The sequence below is a fragment of the Podospora pseudocomata genome, chromosome 3 (assembly GCF_035222375.1).
Source record: "Podospora pseudocomata strain CBS 415.72m chromosome 3, whole genome shotgun sequence".
Classification (NCBI taxonomy): domain Eukaryota; kingdom Fungi; phylum Ascomycota; class Sordariomycetes; order Sordariales; family Podosporaceae; genus Podospora; species Podospora pseudocomata.
Window position 1 is genome coordinate 1,227,627 of NC_085887.1, and position 17,493 is coordinate 1,245,119.

Consider the following 17,493-nt stretch of genomic DNA (forward strand, 5'->3'; position numbering starts at 1 on the left):
ACCACCTTCATTGTCGGGTCCCTTTCGGAGCACCTCGAAGAGAGCCAGGTTGGTACCTAGGAGAGCATGCTTCAGTGGGCTCTTCGCTGCTTTGACGGGGCGGCGGGAGGACTCTGACTCTCCCGGCAACGGACAAGACGGTAGGTAGGTCCATTGGCTCAGGTTGGCCGTGTCTTGTAAGGTGATATGATCAGGATCGTCCGGCGGGGCATCCGGTTGGTTACTGGCCGTGATCATCACGAAGGCGGAAGGTATGCCTTTCCGAACCTGTTAGTGTAGGGGTACCAGACCTCGGCTGTTAGCTGGACCAGTCGGATGGAGATCTTGCTTTGGGCGGCATGATTCCAACTTGACAACTACAATGCAGCGGTGTGATGTGGGCCGCAGGGCGAGCTCTTGAATTATCACCTGGCAGAGATCATGTTTCTGTTATTTTGCACCCTTTGCTGTCGAGAATATGGTGGGCCAAACTCCGGTGATTTGTCGTGTGGCTAGTCTGATGTCGACCTTATGATGTGTAGGTAGGCAGATAGGTACTCAGCTGTGGTGACCAGAATTAGTGGGCAAGGAAAAGAGATCAACCATATGGTGATGTATGTAGTATGTGTGACGGATGATCAAGTTATCTATAAGCAAATATTCAGCAACTCAAAATTCAGTATTCGAACAGGACGATCTATATATAAGGTGTTCCATACTTCCCACCTTATCTCCCTGTCTTCTACCCCTTCTCAACCACCCTCTTAAATATTATGAAGCAGGTCCAAGTCACTCTGTTCGTTACATCGCAAAAAAACTCATAAACTCCAACAACCAAGTCATCTCTCTCTTGAAACATTCCGAACAAGCCTCGATCACGAATACTGTCTAACAATAAATGACCCACATAACTTCAAAATCCCGTCGTCGTCGTCGAGGGTGCCGGCTCCCAAGCCGGTCAAATGGCTGTATCTGCTCGCCATCATACACGCTGTTTGGTTTTGGGTATTCTGTTTGAATCTTGTTGGTGGGTCCCCATGGCCAAGGAGCCTTCTTGACTTCTTTACCAGGCATGTTTGGGCGCAAGAAGTTGCCATCACGTGCTGCCAGCATCACTCTCGGGTGAAAAGAAGCGCTGCCGCGAGAGAGATGCACGCGGGGCAAGAGGTAGGTAGATTGGTCAATCCCCTTGCGGGCGACTCGGACCCGGAGAGAAGGTGAAGTTGCTCTTTGGTTTCGTCCCCGAAGTAGGGGCAGCCCATTCCACTAGGGTAGGTGGTTTATCTAAAAGCAGTCCAGGTACTGAGCCTGGAGGTTCATCCCAGCGCAACAGGTGTATTTCCCTGTCTGGCCCCTGGTCATCCCTTCGAGTCGCTGAAGCGGGTTGATGCCGGCAGGGTCACGACAGCTAGGTAGACACAAGTTTGGATCGATTTTCTTTAACAGTACCATTCAAACTCATGAGTGCGGAGAAGCTGATCCAGGCAGAGGTAATGTCAAAGAGCCATGGAACCCAAGGATTGGTTGGGGAGGCTTTGGTTGTCGTGACTGTTAAACCAGGCAATATCCCGCAGCCCCAAAGACATAGTCAAAGTCTCCACGGGCTGCGCAGTCGGGTCATCCGGCTTTCTTCTCGCTCTGGACTCCAAGGTGGCAAGCGTAGTGGCTGGCGTTGTCCTTCCCGGGAGACGGCCTTAGACCATGGATACCAGTTGGTGACACAGTTGTTCCCATCCATGGTAGTAGGGTGTCATCAGCTGGTTTTCGTCATCTGCTCCGGCCGGGTTTGTTTGACTGTGAATGGCTTGGTAGGTAGGTGTCGCCAATGTCTGGGTTGATAGTGATGATCCCTGGGACCAAAACACAGTAGGTATAAATGTGCTCCTCGGTCATCTAGGTATTCTCTCTAGCCCGACGGGAGAACAAGTCAAGTTTCTCGAAAAAAGGGATATTTATAATCGTTGTTGCGACTCCTCTTCACTGAAATCTTCCCCTCGCTAGCACCGTCTGCAGAAAAAGCAACTTGTACCACCGCCAGGCACTCGCCGTACTCATGGCCCTCAAACTGGCAGATCACCCCAGCCATCATCCCCAACCTCCACGGCTTCGCCCCCATTAGGACCTGCTCCCGGAATGAGAACTCCAGCAAAAGGACGACTCGGGCTTGTTGGGATCATCTTCTGGAAGGGCAGCGCTATACCGGGACAGGAGGATTGGTCGCATGACAATCGCGATGCTCTCGGCTCGGTGTTGGAGTATCGAGCGAGCTTACGACGAGCGAAGCTGGCATCTCCGTATGAATGACTGGAAGTGAATGTCACAACGCTCGCAAGTCGGTCAGTCCAGGTTCTTCACCCGAGGCAGCCCACAACACTGAGGTCAATGAACATAACCTTGAAGGATTTGATCCGACCGTGGTGACGATATTGTCGACATTTGGTCGAGCTTTTTGACAATAGTCGTGGTTCTCTGGTGTCGACGACGGTTGCGCACCACAGCAAGCTCGATCTCGGGGCGGATCTTGAGGATGGCACCTTGCAGTCTTCTCGTAAGATGGGCCCAGAGAGCGTGAGACAATAATGCGAATAAAAGCCTCCTGATAACGAGGGCTCATGGGAGCACCGTTTGCGCCCTCGTCCGATCCATAGACTGTAAAACAGTCCCACAGAGTGAGGTGCCGAAGGTGTCTGGGCGGCAGCCAGGCCAGCGGGCATGAACTTCTCGACTGCTCCCGCACACATCCACCTCATCGCCACCACCACCACCAAAGCCCATCCCGAGCAGAGGTCAAACAGCAATTCCCAGCACATTCCGTAAAAAGAGGAATATATATATAAAACACCCGCACCACCTATGACGCCGAGAGAAGCCAAACGTTTGAGCGGGCGGCTTTGATCGAACGTTGGTCCGTCATCTTTGCGGGCAAGGATTGAACGACGACCGATGAAATTTGTTCACACTCCCCCCACTACATGCGTCTGTTTGCTGCTCGGACAGTCGGCGCTTGTGAGAGAAAGCCAGGGAGAAAAGGTTTGGTAGTTTGTCCAATCGAAGTCCCCTAGGTTGTTGGGATCCCGAGATCACTTAAGCTGTTCGCGCATCCAATCGTGAATGGTTTCCCGGGGGATTAGGTACTCTGGGAGCAAAAGGTGGTCCTTGGTCTTCAACTCGAGTCAGCCCGGCGCAGCTTGGACACTGTAAACTTCCATGGCTGGAGTGCCGGAGGGCCAGAGCCTTGGTGTGGTAGGATAGCGCCGGCAGTCGATGAGGGTAAAATTTTCTCTTGCCCGTGGTGGCTGTCCGTTTAACAAGTGATTTTCACTTGTTGAAGACAGCAGCATTCATGCCGGACTGGTGGTAGGGAGTGGCGGCTAGCTGGCTTCACATTCGGGCGAGGATACGTTCTCTCCATCATGTCGATCCGCTTTCTAGAACGTGCCTGTACTGAGTGGCTGGCGACGGGTAATACAGGTAATATGAAACCGAGCAAGGGATGAATCTCTCCGCGGTCGTTCTTCTTGAGGTGTGTGAATATATATAAGAAAAGTCCAGGCAAGTCATCTCCCACAATGTTGAGCCACAATTGTGTCGATGTTTCTGGCCAACAAAGGATCCGTGGAGGGTGTGTAGGGCAGCGGCTAGGAAAGTCGCTGCCGGCGAAAGTGGGGTCAAGAAAGCAAGTGAAAACTGATCAACAAACAGTATTACAGAGTTGTAGTTGTTAAGTTCTGAGTGTAAAAAGTAAACAGGAAACAGCCATAAAGCAAACACCAGGTGTGGGGTCTGGTGAAAGGCGGGCCTTGCAGGTGCCCACAGGGTGCTATTCAAGCTCAAAGGTAATGAGGTGGTTCGTCAATAAGGTTAGGTGGTAGGTATCTCTCTGAGTGTCCGACGGCTACGTGATTTTTCCCGACTGCCGCTTTCGAGCTCTACAATCTCAGATGTCAGCAGACACACGGGAACATGACCAAGTGTAGCGCCCTTACCTTCAAGAATTCGTGTGTCGCGGTGTCCACCTGGACATAAAGTCCGGGTAATTCTCAGTCTCCTTGATATAGAGACTTGTGAACTGGTGTCCAGGGAAGAGCTAAGAGACTAGGAAGGTGGGAAGGGTGTCTCCGCAAAACAGTCAGTCTATGACCCGAAGTGAGATTCAAGCTATGGTTCTAACCTATAGGATATGGTAATTCGTGTGCCCATCTCAAGTCGAGTGAGTTAGGTTCTCGCCTCGTCCATTGCTAAGGTTGGGCACTGGTCAACGAGGTGCTGCCTGTACCAAAACTCTCGATCCTTGTAGGTATCCTTCACACCAGACTGAGAGGCTCTGCGACGGCACTGAAGGAGGCCAGAGCCTAGATCTGGCAGGTCGTCTTGTCTTCGATGAGCCTAAGGTATGGAGGTATCTCGCCGATCGTTGGTTTTTCCCTCCGCCTGTATACCAAATTCAGTCAGCCAACACTGCATCAAATCGAGATGTCACCGTCCAAACTCACAGCGTATAGCTCCATACCCTGCTACTGAGGAAAGCGGTTCAAAACTCAATGAGAACCACCAGCCAGGCGCGCGACAACCCCTTCTTCAATCCGCCAAGCAAGGTAGGTACTTATCTGGCATGGAATCTGAATCGTTCTGACAAACTGGTCAAAAGCAAAACCTCATCTTCCAGTGGGCCAAACACAGGATCGGAGGTTTTGATGATCCCGCATTCAAGTAGTTGCTCAAGACTGAAGTCTTTCCACTCAGCTGGGAGAAGGGGCGAATTGGCAAGTTTCCGCTGGTGGTTGGTTGCCCGGGAATCCAATGTACTACTCTCGAGGGGGGCATCTCCAAAATACACACGGAAGATGGTGTCGAAACTGAGACGATGGTGCCCTAGTCTTGGTGAAATTTTCTTTAGGTCGTTTGGGGTTTGCCTGTCTGGTCTGGCTCTGTCCACACAGGTAGCGAGTCACCCTGCCGGTCCATCAACCAGTCGAACCACTCTTCGCGCAACGGTCTCTTTGGCGCTCTCGCTTTTTCTGACCGAGTAGCAGTGGCCTTTAGGAGGGCTTCAGGTTCTTGGGTTGCCCTCGGACGGGTCACGCGAAGGATTGTCTCCAAAGCTCATCTCGAATGAATCCACATGCCGGCGAGATTGCGTGACGGTGACGGCCTGGGAGAGTGCAAGGGCTTTGTCGTTCATCTTGTACGTGTTGTCAATACATAGACATTGGCCCGGACGGGCTCCCAGGCTATGGTTGCGTCGGGGCGGTTGAACGGGTGCGTCGGAGGAGGCTCTAATGACGACGGCACGGTGAGGAGCCTGCTATCGGGGTGAGCACCAAGTCATCCTCAACAGAGGTTCATCAGAGAAGGTGGAAATGGACTGGGTATGTGTTGTATTCCGAAGAACTGATGTGAGTAGGAAGTGCCGTTTTGGTATGCAGGTAGGGTATCGAGGGCATCGGTGACGCTGAGCTATGATGTGAACAACTAGGGATAGGGGTCCCAAGATTCGGTTTCAAGAAAGTATGGTATATATATAAGAGAGACATGTCCGAGTTGGATTGTCATACAGCTACCTCACAACAGAGGCAGACAGGTGTCATGTTGAGGTTCGTTGAAAGGCAAAGTCCCAGCTGGAGAATTGTGCCGGCCAGAGCCATACTTGTGGGCAGATGGAACTGGGTAAACGCCAATTGATTGATGCCCGTTTGGCTGGCAAAGCGCGCGTCAAAGACAAACAAACGGATAAAAGCAGCACACTCGTCATAGACTACATTGACATCCATCATGGGAAACTCCTTCATATGTTCACCTAGATAGCGTCACAAACAAAATCAACATTCGCATTGGTATAATCTTCCCCGTCCTGCCTTGCCCTGTCCCCTTCCCTCGCAATCCTCAACTCGACTCTTGACCATCCATCCATCCATAAAACATTACCGAAAAACGCAAGTCAAGTCCCATTCCTTCGTGACAGACATCTTTCCTATACGTTCGTTTCCCACCCCGACCCAGCGCAGAAAAAAAGCAGACAACGACCAAACAGCAACCCGCAGGAAACAAAGACAAAACAAACCAAAAAAAAAAAAAAACGGAGGAGAGAGTTTGGACGCCCATATGTCACACATAGTAGTCACACACAAACAAAGTGTTAGCTCAACAACCCCTCTCCCTGTCTTCCCCAAACAACCCCACTCATTCATATCCGTGGTATCCTGGTATCATAGTTTTTTTCTTTTTGTTCCATCACCCTCACATAGTGCACAAGCTGGCAAGATTTATTTGCCATAGGCCTTGGCGACATCCTTCTTGTACTTCTCAAGGATGCCTCTGCGGTTGAGCTTCTGGGCAGCGGTCACGAGGCCCTGATTTTACGATTAGTAAGCTGACAAGAGGTGAAAAGGAGGGGTGCGAGAAAAAACTTACATTTTGAGGAGTCCACTCATCCTCGACGATAACAACACCATCAATGATCTCAATGCCCGAGAGACCACCGGCACGACCCTGGGCCTGGAGCTCCTTGAGGACGGCGCTGTGCAGCTTCTTATCATGCACAAGCGTCTCGACACTATCGCCCTCAACACCAAGCTGAGCCGCCAGGTTCTTCAGCGCTGGCTCGGCGGGAACGATGATGGCGATGGGCTTGGCCTGCTCGGCATCGGCGTACACGCAGATGTTGGCGACAACAGGTACGGACCGGTAGATGGACTCGAGCTTCTCAAGAGCAATGTACTCGCCGTTGAGGGTCTTGACCAGGTTCTTCTTGCGATCGATGATCTTGAGGTGGCCGTTCTTGTCCCACTCACCAATATCACCAGTCTTGAACCAGCCATCGGGGGTGATGGCTTCGGCCGTCTCCTTCTCGTTTTCGTAGTACTCCTTGAGCACTGTGGGACCGCGCAGCCAGATCTCACCCTGGGGGTTGGGCTTGTTGGTGGCATAGTAGCCGGCATCGGGGAAGTCGACAAGCTTGGCTTCGACGGACGCGGTCATGGCACCAATGGAATCGGCAGACCACTCAAAGGGGTTGTGGAGAGTACCCATGGCGGTCGTCTCGGTCAAACCATAACCGATAATCATGGGAGCGATGGCGAAGCTGATGAACTTTTGGGTCTCCTTGGAGACGGGCCCACCGGCGCTGAGGCACAGTCTGAGACGACCACCAGTAGCCTCTTTGATCTTCTTGAACACGACGGCATCCAGAAGACCGCTGCCAGGAAGACCAGAATACATCAACTTCTCCTTGAGGCCAAGGGCACCCCAGAAGAGGTTGCGGACAACGGGGCTGCCAGCATTGACCTTGCCAATGATGCCCTTCTTGACAGTTTCCCACACGGCAGGAACACCGATCAACACACTAGGCTTGAACTCGCGGATGTCGCCGTTGCAGTTGCGGACCGAGGCATCAGAGAGGGTCTTCGGATTTCCGTAACCGAGAGTGGAACCCCACCAGAGAGCGGCGTGCTCGAAAACGAACTCGAGAATGTGGGCCAGAGGAAGGTACGTGAGCAGACCATCGCCAGGTCCGATATAAGGCTGGACGATAGCGCTGGCACCAGAAACTGAAAAACACAAGAAAATCAGCAGGCTGCAAAGGGGAACTGGGGCTCAAGATGCTTGCTTACCGGCAGCAACAACGGATCTGTGGGTGATGGGCACGCCCTTGGGGGTACCGGTAGAGCCAGAGGTGTACATGATGCAGCAGAGGTCCTCGGCGGTGGGAGGGACGGGCTCAACGGGGTTCTCCTTGCCGAGCTTGACGAGCTCGTCAAAGTTGAGAATGTTGATGTGAGGGTAGGCAGCCTTGAGCTTGTCCACGTGGTCCTGGTTGACCTGGTGCTGGCTGTTCCAGATGACAGCCTGAACGGACGAGGCAACGGCCAAGACGTTGGTCAAGGTAGGCAGAAGATGGGGGTCGAGGAAGATAGCCTTGGCCTTGGTGGCGACCATGGAGTATCTGAGACCTTCCTCGCCGAGAGTGTCATAAGCAGTCACGATGGGCATGCTCTGCGAGGCAGCACCGTGAGCCGTCGCCAGCCAGTTGGCGCTGGTGGCAGCATAGATGTGGACGCGGTCGGCCTTGTCGAGACCAATCTTGCGCAGGCCGGAGCCGAGCTGCAGAATCAACTGCTCGTACTCGGTGTAGCTGTAGTACTCATAGGGGCTCATCTCGAAGAAGGTCCATGACTTCTCCACCTCGGCCTCGACACCATCCACAATCTTCTTGATCTTCTTCTTGTCCTGGTGTGTCCGGACGAGCTTGCGGGACCCCACACACTTGGCATTGCCGTACTTGGCGACAGCGGCGCGGACAAGCTCATAGACGGTGGTGACATCGGGAGCAGGCCGCTCGACGAATTCTGGGATAGCCAGCGGTTGTCTGCGAACTGGCGTCTCGCCCTCGACGGGAGTCTGGCCGGGAACTTCAACAGTGAAGGGGCCCTTCGCCGTCATGCGTGGGATGAGCTGGATGGGTGTCGATGACTTGGCCATTGTGAATTATTTTGATATTAGATTCGGTCGGTGGACGCGATTAGGGAAGCTGGGGAGTAGTAACCCGCTGGACGCCGGTGGTTGGCTCAAGGTAAAGACGGGAGATGCAGAACCTTTCTTTTTGTTCCGAGTTTGTTTGAACCTTTGAGGGTTTGGATGGTACACGGGGTGCTTTATGGAGTGCCCGTCGAAACGATCCAGCGAGGGGACGAGGCAGGCGACCTGGTGAGGGGATGGGGCACTAGGGACGGAGGAGGGAGAATAAGAATTCAGAACAGACAGACAGAGACGGAGACAAAGAGGGCAGGGAGGCAAGGGGTTTTTGACAAGCTGTGGTGGAGAGGAGGGACAGGGAAGTCTTTCACCTCAACAACGCGAGGCACACGATTGTTTGGGGGGAGCTCCCTGGCCCCTGCGCTCCCTGGGCCCACCCTGCTGACCCCTGCCGGTTGCCTTTTTCGGCTGGGCTCTAGCCAAAGGGCGAGGCTAGGGCGCGTCCTGGCAGGCTCGGCAGCCTGGGCGTTCCACATTTCAAAGCTTTCCAGGCCATGGTCACAGTGTGCACCTTTGGCGAAATGGCCACCCTCCATCGTCCATCGACACATCTCCGATCATACCCGGTTCCTGCGAGTATTTGGAGACAAGATGCCTAGGTAAAACTGAAAAAAAAAATATTAAATTTTTTTTTTTTAAAAAAAAACAGACGATGCCCACACATCCCACCATCAACAACACAGGACGAGAAAGCTAAACTCCGAGTAAGGATAACCCCTTTCTGGGCGGTGGAGAGAGGCTGGTTAGCACGGTGGTTTGTGCGGCAGATTCGGGGATCGCAGGCGGGTTCAGATTCACCTCCATCACCCTCCGTTTCCGCTTCATGCTTCATACAATAGAAATGAAGAGAAGAGCCAAGCCGAGGCGCGTATGTATCTGCCTCTCTATATTTACAGGAGGGCCTCGGTCTGTTGGAACTGGCTGACACCTCACCCTCGTGATCTTGTCAACATCTCCCGATGATCAAGAGCTCAGCCCCGACACCACACGCACGAGTTATGCGCCAATGCTGGACGGTTCGACAGGTCGACTTGAGTCCTGTCGACTTGAACACTGGAGATGGCTCTTGGCACAAGTCTTGGAGGTCCGCGTCGGTGCGTCCTTCCCCGCATCTGACCCCCCATCTCCCCAAGCAACTTCTCGATAGCTCTGCTCCACCCCTCAACCAAAAACTCTGAGGGCTTCCCGTCGGAACGTTCCAGCTCGGGTTTCCCCTCCTTTCAGGGCTGGGCAGCTGCTCTACATCGCCAGAATGGAGTCGTCGGATCACCACGGCCGCTTTCACTGGCTCTCTATTTGCTACACTCTCTAGGTTTCAGTGTGCTGCTCTCGGCGCATGATGCAATGAAGAAGTGAACTGAATTTGTGGGAAGCCCCGGACGCGCCAATCCAGACTATTCCTCGCCTCCGCATTTTCTAAGATTGCACTAAAAACGCCCAGAACCGGCCCTGTCAGCCAAAGTCATCGTTCGTCTTGTCTTCCCTTTTCCCTGTCGTCTGATAGACCAGGAATTCAGCCACCAGCCACCATCCACCAATCACCAACCACCTGTTTGGAATAATGAAGTTGGAGAAGCTGTTGCAGGCTCTAGGACAGCAGCCCATAGAGTCGTCCGAGGAAGGTATAAAAAACGATGAAGTGAAAACCAGATATGCAACCTGGGGGTGCAATAGTCGGGTAGACACGGACTGAATAGTCTGTCAACTAACACGCCTACTTTGCCGCCAACTAGAGACGTTTGAGCTGTTTGCCCAGGAGCTCCCCTCACAGAATCTTGGCTTCGTCGACTCCAAGGCCTCCACAGTCGAACTGACCATTGCTGGCCGGGATTTTACCATCCATCAGTCACCTGGCGTGCTGTCATCCAACCGTGCCGGCGGCACAACAGGAGCTGGTAAACAACTCCTCCCCCGGCCCCTTTCCGACCCCTTTCCCGCCGTCACACCGCCGTTGATAACGCTTACAAGGCTACGGACACGTCACATCCACCCGTCAGCCTTGCTCAGTGGCTTGTCTAGGATGGAAGGATAAGAGCACTGCTGACGGTATGTATAGTCGTCTGGAAAGTTACACCTCTCTTTGCAGAATGGATTAGCTCTGCATCATCTCTGCTTTTCCAGTCTGAGATCCTGTCCTCGAACTCTCTCGTGTTGGAGCTCGGGTGTGGCATTTCAGCACTGGTCGGCCTGTGCCTGGCGCCTCGTGTCAAGGGCTACGTCTTGACCGATCAGCCTTATGTCGCCAAGTTTGTTGAGCAAAACGTTGCCGAAAATGCTCACATCTCAGCCTCCTCCACTGGCAAAGGAAAGGCAAAAGGGAAGAAAACAAAGGCGACGGCGGCCAGTCACTCAAAAGACAACAATGTCGTCTTTACTCCCTTGGATTGGGAAACAGACGAAGCGACGCCCTCTCTTCTGACCGACCTGCCAGACACAGCAGGAAGAAAGAGCTTCGATGCTATCATTGCATGTGACTGCATCTACAACGAAGCGCTCATCGACCCGCTTGTGTCTACATGCGCTGATATCTGCCGGCTGAGAACTCAAGAGTCTGACACCGAGGCAGATCCCACCATCTGTGTGGTTGCGCAACAGCTGAGGGACGATCAAGTCTTTGAAGGATGGCTCGCGAGATTTATGGAGTCTTTTCACACATGGAGAGCTCCTGATGAGTTGTTGCCAAATGGGTTGAAGCCGAGCTCGGGGTTTGTGGTTCATATTGGGATATTGAAGGAGGCATATACCCCTTAGTACATGATGAATGAAAACAACTCAGGCCACAACAAATATAATAATATCTCCCCTCTACAACCTCCCTTTCGATGCAATACCTATCCTGATTATCCCTCACACATACCACATATCATCCACAGCTTCATTCAACCTATCCTAACTACTTTTACAAACCTCCCACACCACCGCCGATACCGCCTTCACCACCCAGATCAATCAGATAAGATTACCAACCCAAGCCTCTTTTCTACGTTTTAAGTCCCCCTGTCTCCTTTGACAAATGGGGAGTTATGGAGCCCTCAAAAAAGTCTCAACACCCCCTATCCATGGTATCCCGAGTCAGTCTCAGACCGGCCACCCTTGTCCTGCAAGGTATGTCGACCACAACAAAAAAAAGATGAAAAGGTTTGTTACAAACAGGGATGGTTTTGGGGAAGACGGGGGGGAAAAATAAGGACTCGGATACCGGGAGTCGAACCCGGGGCTGTTGAGGGAACAGACACTTCTGAGAAGTGAGAGTCAACGATGTTACCGCTACACCATACCCGATTTGAATCGTGGATGGTCCGATTTTGATAGGGAGAGGGTGTGGGGATGGGATATGGATAGGACTTGGAAAGGGCAAAGAGTGATGAGGTCTTTGTTGTCGCCAAGCACCTTGATATTCACGAATACAAAATACTTTGTTCTTGGAAATCCTGCTACATCAGAGCACAAATCTTCAACCCGGAGATATTTCAGCACAGAGAGAGAGATGTATACTCTTTGCTGGCAGCAGCCCCAAAAAATAATCTCAATGAAAACTCCAGAGTTATTTCACCATCTTCAACAGATGTCTAGCTAGGTAGCCAACCTAAAAAAGCCCTTCAGGTCTTGGGCTGGCTCTACGGAAGTTTCTTCAAGAACCTTTGCAAAAATCAACGATTTTTACATAGACATCTTACCGGGGCTATTCCAGCTCCCGTCACTAGCGTACACGTTGTCTTTTAACAGTGGGCAAGGCCACTCTTCATCTTGTCTTGCGTTGGGCTCCGGCTTTTTTTCCCCCCCTTAACATCATAGGTATGCTCTTTGTCAAACCCTTCCACAAGAGCCGAAAAACACAAGCGCATGTTGAATTGGATTTCACTGTACATTACAAACCCGAGAGACCATAATAAATAAACACCTCTGGAAATACAATGCCGAAAAGTCGTTCTTATATAAATTCACAATCAAAGAATCCTGTGTCTTGACTTATGACGGGATGCACGGAAATGCATCTTACAATAACCTCAAACCCAAACCCAACACTCCATCAACTAACAAGGCGTGGTGGCAGAGTGGTCTAATGCGCAAGACTAGAAATCTTGTTCCTTCGGGAGCGTCTGTTCGAATCAGGCCCACGTCGAGACACAAACAATCTTTTCATGTTCTTGTTTTCCTTTATCCACTCTGTTGTGGATAGGGGTAGCTTTTTGGACATAGTATATTCCTTTTTGTTACCAGCTGCCCCCAATCTGACAGAGAGCATAACATAGGGCTGCTGTCAAGACATATCAAATCAGCTTCATTGTTCCTACAGTCACTCAAAACAGCCAGGGTATATCCCTCAGAGCACACACTTATTACACCAGCCAAAAATAAAACAGCCAATATCGCGCCGTCCTACTATTCTTACATGCCCAACCACATCTCTGGACTCCAAACTCCCGCCTGATCCCGCTGCTGTTCAAGTTCAACCGGTAGCCATGTTAACCCTTACAATCCCCAACTCGCTGCTCTTCGCCCACTCCCCATTCGGCATCATCCTCCACTGCAGCAGCCTTCCCTCGTCGCCTACACTCCCCAACACAACCCCGTCATCATCAAACCCAACCCTCCAAACCGGCGTCCTATGCCCCTCCAGCCTCGACACCATCTCAATCGTATGCTTAATCTGCCCCGGCAACCCAGTGATCTTTCTCTGCGGGTTCTTATTCGCCCCCCCATACCCATGATGATGATCCCCCCCATACCCAGCCTCCGTCGCCAGTCCCGCTCGAATCATGCCCCCCTGCCCCATCCCCGTCCCCCTCTCATCAAGGGCTGTTCCAACCCCATGAACCACAGGTGTAATCCCCCCAACAACAGTAATCACATCTCTCGCCGCCGCCCGGACCGCCGCGCTCCTCCCCTCATCCACCTCCACCCCTTGCTTCCTCGCCTTCTCAACATACCCCCCCATCTCCCTGATCGACCACCCCCTCGCCCCATTCTCCTTCCCCTCCTCCTCCTCCTTATTATACCAAGCCTGCCTCTCCACCGGCGTGTCAACCCTAAAGACCCTCACCATCCCATCCTGACACGCCGTCGCAATAACATCATACCCCCTAATATTCCCCCCCGCCCACGCCACATCCCTCACCAAACCCCTATGCACATCCGACCTCACCTCGGCCGCGAGATAAAACCCTTTCGTCACCGTCTGCACCCCCAAACTCTGACTAATCACATCCCTCGACCGATAAATCCTCACACAGTCCAACGCAACCGTGACCAAGCTCAGCGTGTCGGGCGGGACCCCCGCCTTCAACGCGCTGTAGCACACCTCCGGGTTGGGATCAAACTGCACCTTGAACGTCGTCTCATCCCCCCTTTTCGCAGGCGGCTGGTCCCGCGAGATAGCCACCTCGTCAAGCATAGTATAGTCCGTCAAATTCTCCGGCTGCTCATTCTCGTACACCGTTAACTTCCCATCCGCGCTCACCAGCGCAAGGTAAGTATGCCTCGTCGAGTCAACATGCTTCATGCTAAAAGACCGATACGGACTCCTCGAGTGCCTCGTCTCGAAAACCGGCTTCGGCACCGCCGAACTCGAAGCCTGTGGCGGTTGTTGCGAAGGCGCAGTCTCGCTGTGCACCGACGGCGTGCCCACCGTACTCGTCACCGCCGAGTGCGGATGAGAAGTCGCGCTCGTGGAAGTGGTCGACAAGGCACTCGCAACCCCCCCATGATAATGAGGCCCATGACCATCAAAACCACCACTCCCCGGCCTCGACCCCTCCTTCCCACCCCCACCGCTCTTTTCCCCCACCGCAATAGGTTGACTCCATAACGCCATCCCCCTGTTCCCCCCTCCGCCCATGGCATTCGAAAACTTCCTCCCCGGCGCAGCCCCCGGGTCCTCGGCCCAAAGCTTAAACCTCCCCTCCACCCCCAACGAAGCCAACAGGTTGGGGTAAATCGTCGGCGGCAACCACTGCAGCTCGGTAATCTCCCCCCCGTGAGCAGTCCAGTTGTCACAGTGCCGCCACACCCCGTCCCTGTGCCGGTTGAACACGCGGACCTTGCCGTCTACCGACCCTGTCGCGCACCGGTCGCCATACTCGTTAAACGCGATCGACTGGACGAGGTCCTGGTGGCCGTGCTTGAGGATGGGCTCAAAGGTGAGCTGGTCGTCGACGAGGGGCGCCTCGTTGAGGAAGGCGGCTAGTTTTGCTGACATGGCGCTGTGTTTGTGATATTGTGTTGCAAAAACAGCAGCTGGTGTGTGACTCTCCCGCCTGTCGGAAAGGGCTGGGCTGCCCTGCCTTTGCCTAGCTTTTGCTTTGGGGTAGGTGATAGGTGGGTGACAGGCTCCAACAACTGACGTCGGGAATTCCCACTCCAACAAGACCCCTGGGTCCAAGCTCCCTGCAGGGGCCCGCTCGCTCTCACATGCCGAACTTGACTTTCAAGTAGGGGGGTTGATCACCTAGGTGTAAGAGACATGGATAAATCTAGAATGCCATGATTTTGTCTATGCCATTTGCTGTTGCTTTTGTTCTAGTATATTTCAACAAATATATACACAAAAAACTAAACTCCTGCTGCCCCAATGCTCCAATTATCCTCCTTGAACACCAACTGAGCCAGCCCATGCCTAACAAACAACCCAAACAACCCCACCACCATCTGCATCCCCGTAATCTCCATCGCCAACCTATCCTCCCTCAACGGCCCCCTCCACACAAGCCAAAGATTCAAAATCGTGAAGTTCGTCGTCTCGACAAATCTCCCCTCCTCATCCACCGTAACCCCCAGCAACCTCAAACCCCCCAACACCTTCAACCCCCACGCAACCACCCCCCTCGGCTGCCTCTCCCTCGTCCAAGGCGTGACGCTTGGCTCCAGCAACCCCGTCCTCGCATTAAACCTGGGCAGCCTGTGCCTCGGACACGGCACCAGCCCAAACAACTGCGGCACCGAATAGCAAAAGTTGAATATCTGCGGCACCAGCAGCAAGATCAACGTCTTGCTGAAATGCCCCAGAATGCTCACCACCACAAACACCATGCCCGCAAAATAACAATAGGTATCCCCTACAAACACCCTCGCCGGATACCAATTATGCCACAGCAGCGCCCCGGAAACCCCCAAAAACGGCAGCAAAAAGTACAGCGAAAACAAGTGCGAGTCCGTCGCCGGGTGGGGGTACGGCGTGAGCAAGTACAAGCAATCATTGATCGCCAGCAACACCGCAACGACAATCGACTGCGCCACCTCAATCCCGTTGATCCCCGCCAGAATGTTAATACTGTTCGGGCTAAAAATCGCCACGCTCGCCATGTAGACGTAGTATAGCACCCCGACATTCACCAGCTCCCCCAGGTACGGCTGCAGCGGAATCGGCACCACGATCGACGTGACGCCAAAGTCGACAAAGTAAACCACCAACAGCGGTATCGACGCAAAAGCCGGAATGAAAAACTTGTGTCGCCACCGTATGTCGAAAAGATCATCTCCTATCCCCAACAACGTGATCGACTGAAGCGATATAATCGCCGACAAATACGACGCCAACTATTTCCCCCCACCCCCACCCCCCACCAGTCAGTCTTTATCCCCTTTCCCATATGTTGTTCCCAAACTCACCTTGCTGTGCGGAAACTTATGCAGCAACCTCCCCCTCTCCACCCCCTCCACGACACTAACAACAACATCCCTATTGCCTCCCCCGCTCGTCGCCGCCACAATGTCCTTGTAAAACGGAAACGGGATGAAGACAATAATCACCAGCAGGTACACCACCGCCGCGATCCCCCCCATGCACTCTGGCATTTCCCGTCTATTATGCTTGCTCATATCTGTCCCCTTCAGCCCAGCCTTCATCAGCGTCGGGCCTAACCACCTTATCATCGCAAACGACGCCGCGAAGGCGACCCCGCTGAGGGCGAGGGAGGCGATTAGAGGTTCGCCATCGCCTTGGAAGGTATTCGCCAGTACCGCGACGCAGGCGAAGGTGAGGGAGAAGAGAGAGAGGGTTTCGGTTCGGGAGAGGGAGGAGGAGGAGGAGGAGGGGGGTAATCGGGATGGGGAACGTGAGGCGGAGGTCGTCATGGTTGCGAGTCGTTGTCGTGCACTGAAACAGTGGCGCTCATGGCCGTGAGCGCGAAGGAAAGCGAGAGTGGTTTGCTGCGTTCGTTCGTTCGTTGGGGCGAGTCGCGAAAAAGGAAATTATTTTCGAAGGGGAGAATGGCAAAAAGGGAAATAAGCCAGATCTCTAAAATGACGTCCCACGTTGAATCCCAACGGCGCTCGCTGTCAGCTCGAGCGCAAGCAAACAAACAGGGCCCACCGGGCGGCCTCTATGCCGTTTTGGATCACTGGGAGGAAGCTGATTGGAGCGCAATTTGCTTCTACAAACCCCTGTTTGGGCGCTGGTTGCTCCCATGTGATTGTCAATATCTCGCTAGGGACTTTCATGACGAACCTAGCAGTCCTCTCGACATAGGCTTGTAGTAAGGCAGCTCCCACAGCGATTAAACATAAGAAAATTCATCTACCTAACTTTTAAGATCCCAGCACAAACCAGAAAAAAAATATAAGCTACCGTCCCTTGACCCCCCAACACAGCGAATCCCTGCCCAACCTTGACTTGACGTCCCTGACAACCTCTTATGTAACAACTCGCAGTCAAGCAAAGAAATGGTAGAAAACAGAGAGAGAAAAAAAGAGACTCGGATACCGGGAGTCGAACCCGGGGCTGTTGAGAGAAACAGACACTTCTGGGAAGTGAGAGTCAACGATGTTACCGCTACACCATACCCGATTACGAAAATCGTGTGTGGTCTCCGATTTTGTTGGACACTAAGCTCGGATGGTGGGACTATATCGCTCACTTTGCAACTTGGCACAGAACATATCATACTCTCCCTTGTTTCCCTCATTGGATTCCATACATGCAATATTAGCGAGCAAGGCAGCTCAGACTTGTTTCACCACCAAAGCCGATGCAACGAGAAGGAC

The 17,493-nt window shown here is 53.0% G+C and overlaps 4 protein-coding genes and 3 non-coding genes across 7 annotated transcripts; 4 read left to right on the plus strand and 3 right to left on the minus strand.

The window, feature by feature from the left end:
* Window positions 1-5,652: 5,652 nt before the first annotated feature.
* FAA4_1 (long-chain fatty acid-CoA ligase) lies at window positions 5,653-9,059 on the minus strand. The gene is made up of 3 exons (XM_062888637.1): window positions 7,590-9,059; window positions 6,391-7,526; window positions 5,653-6,329 (listed from the first exon to the last, which is right to left on the minus strand). The coding sequence occupies exons 1-3, from the start codon at window positions 8,455-8,457 to the stop codon at window positions 6,243-6,245; spliced, it is 2,091 nt and encodes a 696-aa protein (XP_062744536.1). The 5' UTR covers window positions 8,458-9,059; the 3' UTR covers window positions 5,653-6,242.
* A 461-nt stretch (window positions 9,060-9,520) lies between these two features.
* RKM5 (Ribosomal protein lysine methyltransferase) lies at window positions 9,521-11,363 on the plus strand. Its single transcript, XM_062888638.1, has 3 exons — window positions 9,521-10,133; window positions 10,209-10,406; window positions 10,568-11,363. The coding sequence occupies exons 1-3, from the start codon at window positions 10,073-10,075 to the stop codon at window positions 11,260-11,262; spliced, it is 954 nt and encodes a 317-aa protein (XP_062744537.1). The 5' UTR covers window positions 9,521-10,072; the 3' UTR covers window positions 11,263-11,363.
* A 338-nt stretch (window positions 11,364-11,701) lies between these two features.
* On the plus strand, window positions 11,702-11,793 carry QC762_0051310. Its single transcript has one exon. It is a non-coding gene; the product is annotated as a tRNA-Glu (tRNA).
* A 759-nt stretch (window positions 11,794-12,552) lies between these two features.
* Window positions 12,553-12,634, plus strand: QC762_0051320. The gene has a single exon. It is a non-coding gene; the product is annotated as a tRNA-Ser (tRNA).
* A 327-nt stretch (window positions 12,635-12,961) lies between these two features.
* On the minus strand, window positions 12,962-14,710 carry ALG7_1 (tunicamycin resistance protein; the record flags this gene model as incomplete). Its single annotated transcript, XM_062888639.1, has 1 exon — window positions 12,962-14,710. One exon carries the CDS (start codon window positions 14,708-14,710, stop codon window positions 12,962-12,964), a length of 1,749 nt encoding a protein of 582 aa, XP_062744538.1.
* Window positions 14,711-15,063: 353 nt separating this feature from the next.
* Window positions 15,064-16,820, minus strand: ALG7_2 (tunicamycin resistance protein; the record flags this gene model as incomplete). The annotated part of the gene is made up of 2 exons (XM_062888640.1): window positions 16,120-16,820; window positions 15,064-16,047 (listed from the first exon to the last, which is right to left on the minus strand). The coding sequence occupies exons 1-2, from the start codon at window positions 16,582-16,584 to the stop codon at window positions 15,064-15,066; spliced, it is 1,449 nt and encodes a 482-aa protein (XP_062744539.1). The 5' UTR covers window positions 16,585-16,820.
* A 383-nt stretch (window positions 16,821-17,203) lies between these two features.
* QC762_0051350 lies at window positions 17,204-17,296 on the plus strand. Its single transcript has one exon. It is a non-coding gene; the product is annotated as a tRNA-Glu (tRNA).
* Window positions 17,297-17,493: the final 197 nt, after the last annotated feature.